General features: G+C 32.2%; 1 protein-coding gene across 1 annotated transcript in view; it reads right to left on the reverse strand.

Annotated features, from left to right (window-relative positions):
- Nucleotides 1–4277: 4277 nt before the first annotated feature.
- Nucleotides 4278–14323, reverse strand: part of LOC134229952 (anoctamin-4-like) — a 25543-nt gene continuing 15497 nt past the window's right edge. Inside the window, exons 18-25 of the mRNA XM_062711732.1 lie at nucleotides 13804–13937; nucleotides 10110–10190; nucleotides 9913–10004; nucleotides 9219–9386; nucleotides 8622–8687; nucleotides 5587–5642; nucleotides 5206–5235; nucleotides 4278–4946 (exon numbers count right to left, since the gene is read on the reverse strand). Coding sequence (XP_062567716.1) covers nucleotides 5207–5235; nucleotides 5587–5642; nucleotides 8622–8687; nucleotides 9219–9386; nucleotides 9913–10004; nucleotides 10110–10190; nucleotides 13804–13937 — 626 coding nt within the window. The 3' untranslated portion in view covers nucleotides 4278–4946; nucleotide 5206. The remainder of the gene's footprint in view (nucleotides 4947–5205; nucleotides 5236–5586; nucleotides 5643–8621; nucleotides 8688–9218; nucleotides 9387–9912; nucleotides 10005–10109; nucleotides 10191–13803; nucleotides 13938–14323) is intronic.

Consider the following 14323-nt stretch of genomic DNA (forward strand, 5'->3'; position numbering starts at 1 on the left):
ATATAGTAGATGTTAATTAAATTTGATTTTATAATTTTTTTATTATTTGAACCATTGCTCAATGTTGTACAATTTTAATGAATATAATATGTGATAGTGCTTATAAATTACTCATGAAAAATTAGATAAATATAAAAACTGCAGTAGATACACAATGTTTAAGTTATATAATGTTTAATCCACTGTAAAGAGTTAGCAATTTACTAATGGATAACATATTTCAACAACTAATAATAACTAATATCAATGAAATAGAGAATACTCAGATTTTGGAGCGAGGACCTGGTATAGACCACCTTTAGTGTACAACCTAGTCAGATCTAGTTTTAAACACACTGTTTTTCTGTAATACAATATGTAAATAGAAAATACTTTACCACAGGTAATGGGTTGAACAATATCAGTCTAGAAATCAATATTTTAATATTTTTGCAAACTATGTAGTTTGTCTCTCTATATAATTTTTTTTTAATTCCGTCCATATTAACATTTAGGCAATTAATTTGAATGTATAGTTGTATTTTTTTTTATCGTTTTTAAACATTTATAGTTGTGATTGGACTCAAATTCCATAATTAAAGATGTCTTCTTTAAAAGCAATTCTGTGACAGATAAAATATTTATAAATTTGTTGTTTTTTAGGATTTGTTTTGATATTAAATTGTTAAACATATAGTAAAACCTTTTTATTAAAAAAATGTTTCTATATAATATATTGTATGTTTTTCAGTGTTTTTTTTTCTTCATAGTATGGAGTTTCATGTGGATAAGTAATTGTGACCGCATTCAAATTTCATCAGCCGTAACTTAAAAACTCTATTCAAAATGTAAAGCCCTCAAGAAAACTTTTCAATAGAAATTCAAATCTCTCAACAACATTCAGGTAGAATAGAGGTATCTAAGTTCATTGCATATACATACATGAAATAAAGATGATTAATAGACTTCTTTGATCATGAGGCAATTGTTTCTTTGACATTCCTGGGATATTAAGCATATACAGTTCAGACAATCCAGAATAACCTTGAACTTTGGTTGACATAAAGTGGAAATCAATGCATATTTTGCAAGACTTCCATTTTTAAGAACCCATGTAAAAAGTAATGAAAACTGTTTTTTGGACATTTAGAAAATATATTGTATGAATGTATAGCTATTAGGTCTGTCAGTTTCACTTTCAATACAATTAATGTGCATTTACAGTGTAAAGTGCATGCATATGCACAGAGGAGTACAATGTCAAGATGTCCATTAAATGGACAGGCGAGTTCCGACAGCTTCAAGTAAATATTAATATAAACCATTTTTTAAGGGGAAGGGGTAGGGAGGGAGCATATACAGAGAGAAAAAAGGATTTTATCATATAAAACCATTTCTATAGAATGACATGATTACTGTAGAAGAACAAATTTTCATGGGGATGAAATTTCATTCATTTGCCGTCTAAAAGAGTTTCCGTGGGCATTAAATTTATTGTTAAAAATGTAACTCTTTTCATTATATAGTCCCATAAAATTTTGTGTGGGATTATAATTTTGTTGATAATGAAATAAATTTAATCCCCAGAGAATATTTCTGCTTTTACAGTATCTTTTTTTCCAAACTAAATGTCATAATATAACACAGATTTCATTGCTACAATTTATTACAAGGATAATTAACAAGTGTAAAAAATATATTTTAACATCATGTGTATGACTTATGAAAAATTATCATTATTAATGGACACAATATTTGAGCATAAACCCAGTACATGCAGGAAAAACTATGCCATAAAAATTCGCCATTATCAGATATGCTGTGTTTATCTATAAATGCAGAATTCATCTTAGAAAAAAAGATTAAAAAATACACATGTACTAGTAATTTGAATTAATACTACATGTAAAGGTTTGACAGCTTCATTAATTTATCCTAAGACCATGTGTGCATGACTTAGTAAAAAAAGTTGCATGTACCTATAGTTGGTAAAAAATACGAATGATACAAAGTGATTATATCTTCAACCATCACTGTCCTCTAAAACCACTAATGAATGGTATAGATCCACTTATTGTAAAAAAAATTAAAATAAAACAAGAGATGTTTGTAAAACACTTATGCCCCCTCCCCCAAAAGTCCAAAAGGGCATAACTCTGTCAAAAATGGCGCAATTGTACCCTAAACAGAATTTGACCTGGAGTAGATGTTTAGCTGATAAATCTGTATACTACATTTCATTTCAGTATAGGTGCAACCTTTGGAAAGAAAATGAACGGAAACTGAAAATAATTGGAATTTTTTCCAAGTCCAAGCGGCAAAACTGTCAAAAATGGCGCAATCATTCCTAAAACAGAACTTGACCTAGATATTCATCTGATATACCTGTATACCAAATTTCATTTCAGTATGTGCAACGGTTGTGAAGAAAATGAACGGTAACTAAATGGACTGACAGACAGACTGACTGACCGACAGACAACAGAAAAGCAATATGCCCTTCTTCGAAGGGGGCATAATAAATTGTGATTTAACAGCACTACAACCTTCAACACGTAAATATAATAATTATTCAAATAATTACGAATAAAACACCAAAAATTGAATAAAATGAAATTTACAGTTTTACTAAAAATAAACCTACCTTTCACATTTTGAAATAAATTTAAAGTAGAAACTTTTACACTATATTTCACAACCCAAAATTATATGAAAAGCAAAACAGCTCAGTGGAAACATTTAGTACAATTATACATATATTTGGCACATGGACATGCCCTACAATCAACCTGCTAGGCATCGTATAATACAACAGATAAAAAGAGGAAAAAATAAAAAATGATATGTTTTGGACGGAAACTTAAGACCAAAAGATACTACATACTCATAAGTTCAACATGAATAACCCCTTCCCCCTTCCTTTTTCCCATTAAGTAGGAACAAACCTGTTTTTTTTTTATCCTGTCAGCATTGAGTTAGTTAAGCTTTGATCATTGGTATATCTTGAGTCCAGAAGGAACCTAAATTTAACCCTTATAAAAATCAATAAAGATGAAATGGTCCAACTGTGAAATTGATAATTCAACAACACAAAATCTCTATTCCTGATCATCCTTGAATTAGCAGCTTATTACCGAAAACACAAAAACAATATTCCTGCAAGTTGTTTACCATTTCTATTTGTCAATTTTGCTTGTTCAAAAAATTTCATCCTACTGTGGTAATTTAAAACCTTGAAATGTACCCTTATCAGTTAATGCCCATCTCATTTACAAAACTCAAGGTCACAGGTCAAGGCCAGTGGAAAAGATAAATGTACAAATTGTGATCTCAAGGTCAAAGACAAATTTCAATTTACGGTAAGTTTTTAAAACATCTTTTCCAGACTTATTCATTTAAGATGTTACAATCCAATAATTCTTTTTCAAACACATGTATATAACATATACTTTGATGTATTTGAAAAATATCATCCTGATATATTCATATGTTATGTTCAAAGATGTTAGACAGAGTAAATCATGACAAAATAGGTAATGAGGTCAAAGGTCAAGGCCAAGGAAAGCCTTAAGGAGGCTGGGGGGTCAACAAATTAATCATAAATTAACCACCAGATTCAACTAATTTTTTTAGATACGGTATCTTAAGCTGTCATCTATCATTTGGCAAAGAAAAAAATCATATATTTTAGTTTTAAAATTTGATCATTTTTATATATCTTTATATGGAGCTCTTCTTTTACAGGAGATCAAAATGGTCTGAAAATGGCTGCCACACCCCAGCCTCGTTAATGGATGTATTTAAAAATCCTCCATCCTCTGTTGCCTGTGAAGTTTGAATTTATATTAATTTAAGAGTATGTTAACAAAATCTATGAGAATTATTTAACATAACATTCACATAAATGAAGGAAGTCAACAATAATACATACAGCAAGTTTTGCATTGTAACATGTGACCAAAAAATGATAAAAGAGAAAAAAAAAATAATCAATTAAAATCTAATATCAATCACAGCCACAAAAAATTGTGGTCAAGAATACCCATTGGAAGGAATACACAATATATTTATTATATAAAAAAGAAATATACAACTTGATGAAAATACAACTTTTGGAGGGTTCAAACAGTATATTGTACCTAGATTACAATAAACTTGAGTATAAAGATCAGGCACTGTATTGACAAAAACACAGTATTGAAAATTTTAAAGTTTATAAATATGTCTTCTGATAATAAAGGATGCTTTTCAATATATTTAAGACACATCAATTTAGATTTAAAAAATATATCATTTTTAAATATGTCAAAGAAACTTGGTAACAATTAAGATGGTTTCTTATTAAAGAAAAAATACTATCTATATATAGCACTTCAATACTTTCTGCATCATTTATTGAAATATATACACTATATTGAAAATATTGTTATTTTATGCTTAAAATTTCTACTTATTCATGTAAAGACATACTATTATGCACTTAAAAGTTTATATCACTCTAAAAAGCAATACATGTAATTACATTTATGCACATGTAATTACGTGTATGCATTTAATTGTGTTCTAATTACCACAGTTTGTTTAAAAAGTCCTAACCAGCACTTTATAACGCAATTACATAATAATGTCTTTGGTATTATTTTCTGTACGTTACATGTTCCTGCCATATTAATTAAAACAAAAGAACACTTAGATTAAAAATATAATCTAAGAAATCCAATAAAATAGTAACAAGGGTCATGAAATACTTTCATTTACAGTGTTAGATATGTGAAAGTGTACACCTTTTTCACTCTATAATGATCTAAAACCCTTAATATATACCTACAATTTTTAAGGAAATCTCTTGGTCACACACTCATTACAAGTGCCTGGAAATTTTATTCCACTGTGGTTCTTCCTTTTCTGTCTGCCATCTCTCTTGAGACTGTCAGCGAGCGCAGACCACTTTATCACATGTTTAGCTACTGCGGGAAAAGAAAACTTACTTTTATAATTAAACAAACAATATGTAAAATGACTTTTACTCTCATCACTATAATTAGTACCGTACCAGAATTCCTTATTAGGACTACAAACATATCCATATTTCTCAGGATTTAATCATTTTGTAAATCCTCAAGTCTTTAAAAATCAAATTTATATTTCAAATGTGAACATGCATGCATGTATATGCATTGTACACAATTTTTATTTTTCTTTTACAGAAGTTTGAAAAAATCTCACCCTAGACACTGGAGTCTGCTGTTATGGTTCCTGTAACATAGAATACATTGTTTACTCAGTGAATAGTCTTCAAAAAATATTATCTTTTGCATACAATGTATTTAGCTCTGATCGTTGCAGGTGAGTCAGATAAGATATAATATTGTCTCGGGCTTATTGTGATTGAAAGCTCTTAGTAGATATCCTTAAATTTTCTTGACATGAAAGGAATGTCATTTGTACATTTCAGTGCATGATCCATACTTGTACAAACTCAAGACTACTAAAACAGGAAAACAAATGCCATGAAAATTAATGCACGTAAAAAGTTCAATTTGATATGATCATGAATTTTTTTTAAAAGTGTGAACAAAAGGATGAACATCATCCTTAATGACATACCATTGTTTAGTTTTGGATCCACTCCTGATATACTCACACCCCTTCCTGTTCCAGCACTGTAAATAAAAAAAAATATTGACTCCACAGTATAATGTATATAAAAAATTCATGGGGCCATCTTTAAAAAAATATTTGATTGCCCTCTCCCAACTTGGAAAAAAATTATTAGGTGGGTAGATAGGTGGGAAACTCGATCGATCGATCCTATCCTGAAAATTTCAACATATTTGTTGACGAGAAAAGAGGGAAAAAAAGAAAAAAAATATTTCATGCCCTGGAATCTAAAAGAAAAGTTTTGAGTCGGGCCATTTTTAGTCAGTCTGTCAGGAGAGGGAAACCAAACAATTTTTAAAAGATGGCTTCTTTTTGTTGAACAGATTCAAAATCATTACCCCTGTATTTAAGAACTGGTTAACAGTATAATCAAACAGTACAAATTCAGAATTAAGGCGCATTCAGTTTTTCTTTAATGATAATCAAACAAAGCAAAAGACCATACTGGTGACATACTAGTGACCTTGTGTCAAGGTCATGCAATACCACTAAGGTCATTGTAGTTGATGTATAAAGCATGAGCTCGATCATTTTGACATTATTTTTTCAAATTTATGCAGCACTGCACAAGTTTTATGAAAGCCACATGATGTAACAGATAGGCCAAACAAGTTAATTAATATAAAACACAAAGTTTAGGTTGGTGAAGTGGTCTTCAAATCAATTTGAATCATGCATTCAAAATACAAGCAGCTTTATGTTTAAAAGCAGATTGTTAACATTCTTCTGGTGACTGCCCTCTATTCAGCATGCATATGCTTGATTATATTTAAATGCACAAAATATCCTAATATAAACAATCATTTGAAATTTCAATTGCAAAGTTCACCTCTTTCTCATAAACATGTATACATAATGATAATTAAATGAAAGACTTTGTAACAGGCCTGAACATACAAGTGTTACAAATAAAACTTCAAAATGTTACTCTTTAGTACATACATGCATGTAATTTTAATGTAAAACCCCACCTTGAGTCATATAAAAGTCTATATTTGATACATAAATTGTCTTGTCTAGTTCATAGAATTTGTGTTAAATCTTTAAATTACATAATGGTCAGTACTTATTTCCCCAACCTGTGATTTTTTGCCGATTTAGAAAAAATAAATATCTGTTTACAGATTATTGTTGAATGGTTTTAATGGTTTTCGTTCTAAGTTCAAGCCAATCCAATGAAAAACTAGAACTGTCCAAACGGGACAAAATACCCCCCGCTGGGTTTTTCAGAAGTGCTAAATCATGAATATTTTATGGATCTAAGAGAAGAGAGAATTAATGCTAAAATATTTTCAGTGCAAATGTAATTGCTCATTATATTTTTTATAAATGAAACGAAGGCGCAGCCTAATAAAAAAATTAGACTAAATATACGGACCAGACACGAATTATGAACTTTTTCTGTCAGTGATCTTGAACTTGCATAAATGACCTTGGTTAAAAGTCATGACACAACCTCAGGTCATAAACAATGTTTGTGTGAAGTAGTAGATTCAAGTTTTTCCATAATAAAGAAAGATACGGACCGGAAACAAATTTATAAAATTTTTCTTCCAGTGACCTTGAACTTCCCCAAATGACCTTGGGTCAAAGTCACAACACATCCTTAGGTCAGGAGGAATCTTTGTGTGAAATGAGAACCTACCAGGTTTATCCATAAGAAAGATATGGACCGGACACGAATTATGAATTTTTTCTTCCAGTGACCTTGAACTTCCCCAAATGACCTTGGGTCAAAGTCACAACACACCCTTAGGTCATGGGCAATCTTTGTGTGAAATTAGAACCTACCAGGTTTATCCATAAGAAAGATATGGACCGGACACGAATTATGAATTTTTTCTTCCAGTGACCTTGAACTTCCTCAAATGACCTTGGATCAAAGTCATGACACACCCTTCGGTCATGGGCAATCTTTGTGTGAAATTAGAACCTACCAGGTTTCTCCATAAGAAAGATATGGACCAGACACGAATTATGAATTTTTTTCTTCCAGTGACCTTGAAATTCCTCAAATGACCTTGGGTCAAGATCATGACACACCCTTAGGTCATGGGCAATCTTTGTGTGGAGTAGTAGATTCTAATGTTCCTCGGTAAGAAAGATATGGACTGGACACGATTGCACAGACAGACAGATGGACAGACAGCTAGACGGACAGACGGACAAGGTGATTCCTATATACCCCCCCAAACTTCATTTGCGGGGGGTACAAAAAGCCTAATGTATGAGCAAGAGGCCCATGGGTCACAATGCTCATCTGAATCACTATGACCCTGCTGACATTCAAAGTTAAACCTCCTTTTGGGGTCCTGCCCTACTCCTTGGGGTCGCATTTTGAACAAACTTGAATATACACTATCTGAGAATGCTTCGATATTTATATGACTAATCATGTCCAACCTGTTCCTCAGGAAGATTTTTAAAGATTTTCCAATCTTCCAATGTAAACATTTCATCTCCTACAGTGGCCCAATCCTACTCCTTTGGATCATGATTTGAATAAACTTGAATCTACACTATGAAATGATTTCGTATATTACATGTAAGCTTTGGATCAGTTAAGCTAAGAATTAATATGCTTTTCCCATTTATGTTTATTTTTTATTATAACAAATCAGACTACTAGGGGGTTAACTAGAACATACCACTGTCTATACTTATGTACATGCAATTTTCTGCATTTGGTTGCCAAGTGTACAGATAGTGGAATGTCCCCATTAAGCAAGGTCATATCATAAGATTTCCATGTCTTTGGTAATTAATACAATGCAACATGGTGGTGTATTTGACAGGTAAGCTTGATGATCTTCAAGCAATGGATTAATACAAATTTGAATATTGATAGATAATATTTCGTGGCCTGGCTATAACTGTATTTTGGTAAATATAAATGCAAGTAACAAGCTTGAAAGTAAAATAACATCCAACAGAGTAGAACAAGCAACAATAATTAATTCATGCAGTCTTATAATGCCTACCTGGCAATGGTAGGGGTAGATATATCTCTCTTAACAATATACCATTGATCAGATTTATCCTGGGCCCTGATAGAGAAGACATGCATAGAGTAGATACACACCACTCAAAAAATCAGTCAGCAAGGAAAATTAAAAGAAATAATATAGTTAATGAGACAGTTTAATATTTCTAAATTTTAGTGTCTGTGCAAGGGGTGTGAATTAGAACAACGAATGCTGAGGATTACTTTGTGTATCAGTATAAAATACTCCTTTTTGTTTTTCAGAATGTTAAGATTCAAACTATTGTGAATTTAATTGGATTTCTGTCTAATCAATTTACCCGTGGCCAGATCGGGGGCATCAATTATTATTCTATAAGATCTGTAACAAAAGGGCGTAAGACATGACCACCATTTTTTATTTCACGAGATCATTAAGCATGTCTAAAAATCTCTCAAATTAATACAGCACAACACAAAAATAGACAAAAAGATTTTAAAGTTAATTTAAAGGAGTTACAAAAAATCAGATTAAAAGTTGATTATTTTATCAAACAGAGATAAATCTAGGGGGAAAATATAACACTAGGTGATGGATTATGTGCTTTATACATACGATGCCGGGCGACTGAATTCAGCCATCTCATGAGGGGCTGAACTAGTCTCCTTGAACACATTTTCTTCTGGTATTGCTGCTTCTTTTAAATCTGCCTTATCTCCCTTTGGCTTTCCCACATTTTCATCCAACTGAACGAATGTATCATAATTTGATGATCGGTGCTTTCTGTTAAGAAGTGAGGAGTGAAGCATTAGCCAAAGAAAAAAACATGAGTGTGCAACAAGCTTCAATAACTATAGGATTCAGCAAAAGAAAGGAAGCCTAAAGATTTTATATAGAAAATTTCAGGGACATTCTCCCATGCTTTATATAGAAATTTACTTTTCCATAGTTGCATTCCTTGATGTGTTTCAACATGCACTATACAGCATAGGTGTGCCCTTATAGAAAAAATATTACTAAAACTAATTCTCTTCATGCAAATTTGAATAAAACTCAACTCTACATATGGAAAATAACTGCCAAAGAACCACTCTCTGAAGTACACCTGCATGTTTATATCCATCATCAGCTGATCTTAATATAATAATATGGTACTCAAACAAAGTTGGGACAATTCAATTCTCTAACACCCAGCTAATACCTGTTATATATCAGTCATCAGAAGAATCTGGATCAAATGAAATTTCACTCGTTAGTAAAAAAAAAAAGCACACACACCACACACACTGACATAATTAAATCCAATTACCTTTTCTTCTTGTGCTTCGGAACCAATTCGTTGTAGTTAATGGACTCAGTGTACATCGCATTTTCCAAGATTTTGGCAACTTGATATTTCTCCTGTAATATAATTAATTGTTTTATCAGAATTGGAATTTAGAAGCTTCTAGACAATATTTGTAGTCAGTTTCATACTCTGTGCACACTATTTTGTTTTCAACATACCCTTCGTATAGAGAGCTGAACTTCCCTTGGAACATCAGGTATCAGGTATGCTATAAGAAACTTCAGGGCAAACACAATATGCTGTAAATTAAGCATAATGAGTTAATGAAAATTAAACCAACTAGATACGATCTCGTTGCGAGCAACGAGTGGGTCTTCCGTCCGATTCTTGATAAGATGAGATAAGACTTTGATTGAGATTTTCATTCTAAAATAATGATAAAGATTAAGAAGAAGAACGATTTTGCCTCCATAATCTGTAAACAGACATTGAAAATTAAGACTTAAAAATTCGACTTTTGGCCCCTCACAGCCCCTTATATTAGGGATCAGCCCTTTTTTCTTCATATCATCTTAAAGATCTCAGGATTTTGAACACTTTTTGTTCAACAACTATTCAGATATTCTTTTTCGTTTTCGAGTTATTTGCAAAAGAAATATTTAGGGGCCAACCCTTCAACTCCTTAAAGGTGACGTTAAGCGAAAAATGAAAGGTTGCATTTTGTTCAGAACATTATTTTGAACATCTTTTGTTCAATATCACTTATCAAAATATTTCCCACTTTTGAGATATAAAACGTCAAAGATTTAGCATTTTGGCCCCTTGTGGCCCCTAATTATATAACATACGACATTAAGATTTTAATATACAGTTGTAGATTGTTGAGATTAACATTTTTGCTTCTGTAATGTCTAACAAAATATTAACTGATAAATAGTTATCGATTAAAGACTTTTGGCCCTTTTCAGCCCCTTATTTGAGTGCCAAGCCCCTTTTTCTTGTTCTCATCTTAAAGGTCTTAGGATTTTGAACACTTTTTGTTCAACAACTATACAGAGATTCTGTTTCGTTTTCGAGTTATTTGCAAAAGAAATATTTAGGGGCCAACCCTTCAACTCCTTAATGGGGATGTTTAGCGAAAAATAAAAGCTTGCATATTGTTTAGAACATTACATTGAACATCTTTTGTTCAATATTACTTATCAAAATATTTCCGACTTTTGAGATATAAAGCGTCAAAGATTGAGCATTCTGGCCCCTAGTGGCCCCTTATTTTGAACCATAGGACATTCAAATTATAATATGTAGTTGTAGATTGTTGAGATAAACATTTTTGCTTCAGTAATTTATAACAAAATATTGACGCTAAACAGTTATCGATTAAAGACTTTTGGCCCCTCTCGGCCCTTAATTTGAGTGCCCAGCCCCTTTTTATAGATCTCATCTTAAAGCTTTCAGGATTTTGAACAATTTTTGTTCAACAACTATTCAGAAATTCTTTTTAGTTTTCGAGTTATTTGCAAAAGAAATATTTGGGGGCCAACCCTTCAACTCCTTAATGGGGTCGTTTAGCGAAAAATGAAAGGTTGCATATTGTCAAGAACATGATTTTGAACATCTTTTGTTCAATATTACTTATCAAAATATTTCTCACTTTTGAGATATAAAGCGTCAAAGATTGAGCATTCTGGCCCCTTGTGGCCCCTAATTATGTACCATACGACATAAAAATTATAATATATAGTTGTAGATTGTTAGGATAAACATTTTTGCTTCAGTAATGTATAACAAAATACTGAATGCTAAAGAGTTATCGATTGAAGACTTTTGGCCCCTCTCAGCCCTTAATTTGATGACTCAGCACTTTTTTGCTGATATCATATCAAAGACCTTGTCATTTTGCACAAATATTGTTCAGTATGTTTTAAAAAAATAATTATACTTTAAAAGATATGATGCAAAATGTCTCAAAAATTCAGTCATGATTCATGTCCTAAATTTTGACCCCTACCGAGCTTCCATACTAGGCACTTCCGGAAGATTTGAAAATATATGTGCACAACTACAACATGTCGTCTATATTCGCTGAAAATTACAGCACTCTAGCCTTTATCGTTTTTGAGTTTTTGAGTCGACAAAATGGTCACTAAAAATTCAATTAAAGGGCGATAACTTCCGACCGAAAGTGATTTTTCAAAAATTAAAAAAAATGGATCAGGTTTAGATCATGATACATCATCTCTGAAAATTTCAAAGAAATCCGTCCATGCATCTCCGAGATATCTTCTGCACAAAAATTGTAAGAAAAAAAGGAATAATAATAATAATAACTAGAGCAAAGCTCGTTGCAAAGCAACGAGTAGGTCTTCCGTCCGGTTTTGACCGGAAGTGCCGGAAGTGACGGAACAAAAGAAAGCAATGAGCTAAGTAGTCTCCGCTGACTTTATAATTTCAATTTTGCATCAAAACCTTCAAAATAAGCCATTTTTTGCTACTTCCGGTTTGACCGGAAGTGACGACGACGGACGGAAAAATTACTTTTTATGCTCCCAGAGATATATGTAACCCAAAAACTTGTCAAGAACAGCAAAAAAACGCGTTTTCCGACTACTTCCGGTTAGGCCGGAAGTGACGACGACGGACGTATTTTGATGACTCCAATAGATTAAGCTTGACATTTTGAACATTTTTGCTTCTTTGACGTATTACAAATTCTAAATACTTTTTGAGATATAAAGGAAAAACATTCGGCCCCTCTCGGCCCCTGATTTAAGGGTCCAGCCCTTTTTTCGAGGTATCATTTGAAAGATCGTGAAATTCTACACCATTTTTGTTCTATATGCTTTAACAAAATATTTCTAGGTTAAAAGTTATCGTTGAAAAGGTGCTTAAAATTTTGAAATTCTTAATAGGACTATTTTCGGGCCATAGCGAGCGTCGGCGCTTCGTACTTCCGGTAGTTGTGATATACTTAGTGCACTTCTCCAAAAGTTGCTTTAAGCATCACTGAAAATTTCAAGCTTCTGTGTTAAGTGCTTTTTGAGAAAACTGCCGGACAAAGTGACCCTCTAAAAATCACTAAATCGCAGAAAACTCCGAACCGGAAGTGACGTCATCAAAATAAAAAAATACATATCTAGATTTTTTGATGTTCTATCAGACCTGAAAGTTTCATGAAAATCGATTGAGCCGTTCTCGAGAAATTGCGCGTACAAAATCGGTAAGAAAAAAAACCAATAATAATAAAAATAGTGGAAAAGAAACCTAAGAAAAACAATAAGGTCTTCCGCTGAAGACGGAAGACCTTAATAATAAAAGTGAAAAAGAAACAATAGAATAATAGAAGGGTCTCCCGGAGACGGAAGACCATAATTAAATATAATAGTAAAATTTTTTTTAATTTATTCATCCTATTGAGTTCAGAAATTAAGTTCTTGTAAATTACATGCTAATTCCTTTGCTATAAATACTGATTAACAAAATTTTGACCCTTATAAGTAATACATAGTATATATCTACAAGTATGCATATATTATTTTTTGTTATCTAGTTGACATAATGTATCTGTCCACAATCAAAACATCTAATACTGTAAACCAACTACAGTGTATTATTCCCCGGCGAGAAATATTCCCTTTGCTACTTACTTAAACTCCCAGACATTAATCGCCGCAAACCATTTATTTTGCTATGTATTGGTATAGAATATTTCTTTCATCGCGAAAATTAATCATCTTGGAATGCTTGAAAACTGATGAATTGTGAACAAGAGATGACACGAATAATAGTTGGTTTACAGAACACAGTGTGTTTGCAAGATTGCTGCATGCTTACAGGCAAAACTTATTTAACCTGAACACAGAATAATCACATTGACCTCAAATTCAATTTGTTGGTATGGCAAGAAATTACCTCAAAACCTAACACAATCCAGAGTTTGGTGGCTGTGTCAAAGTCAGAGGCCCAGTAGGATGTAAACCCAATCAGGAATCCATTGGTTATCACTCCTATTGTGTTCACCAAGTTAAGAATCCCATACCATTTACCTATAGGATATTCCAGGTAATGTTAATATTCCAGAGTTAAAAGCAATACATTAAAAACTTTATGTAAAGTTGATAAGTGAAGTGAAAAATTAAAACAGCACAATTACTTTCATTCATTACTAAGTATTATGTGTATACACATAGTAATTCTGACCCAGCCATACGTATGTCCTGCACACTGTGCAGGGTTTGACATTAAGCTTTTGGAATACTAGACCAGTCGGGCTACTCTGGTGAATTTCTACTAGCCCTGACCCTTTAACCACTAGCCCTGACCAAACTGGAGAAAAAAATATTTTAAAGTACAAAATAGTGATAATTCTTTTTTTTTTGTGCAGATAATGAGAATCCATATTTAAATAGCGACATTTTCCCGCATACATGTC

Source organism: Saccostrea cucullata, unplaced genomic scaffold (genome assembly GCF_032062105.1).
Source record: "Saccostrea cucullata isolate Sc308-1 unplaced genomic scaffold, CSIRO_AGI_Scuc_v1 ctg423, whole genome shotgun sequence".
Classification (NCBI taxonomy): Eukaryota; Metazoa; Mollusca; class Bivalvia; order Ostreida; family Ostreidae; genus Saccostrea; species Saccostrea cuccullata.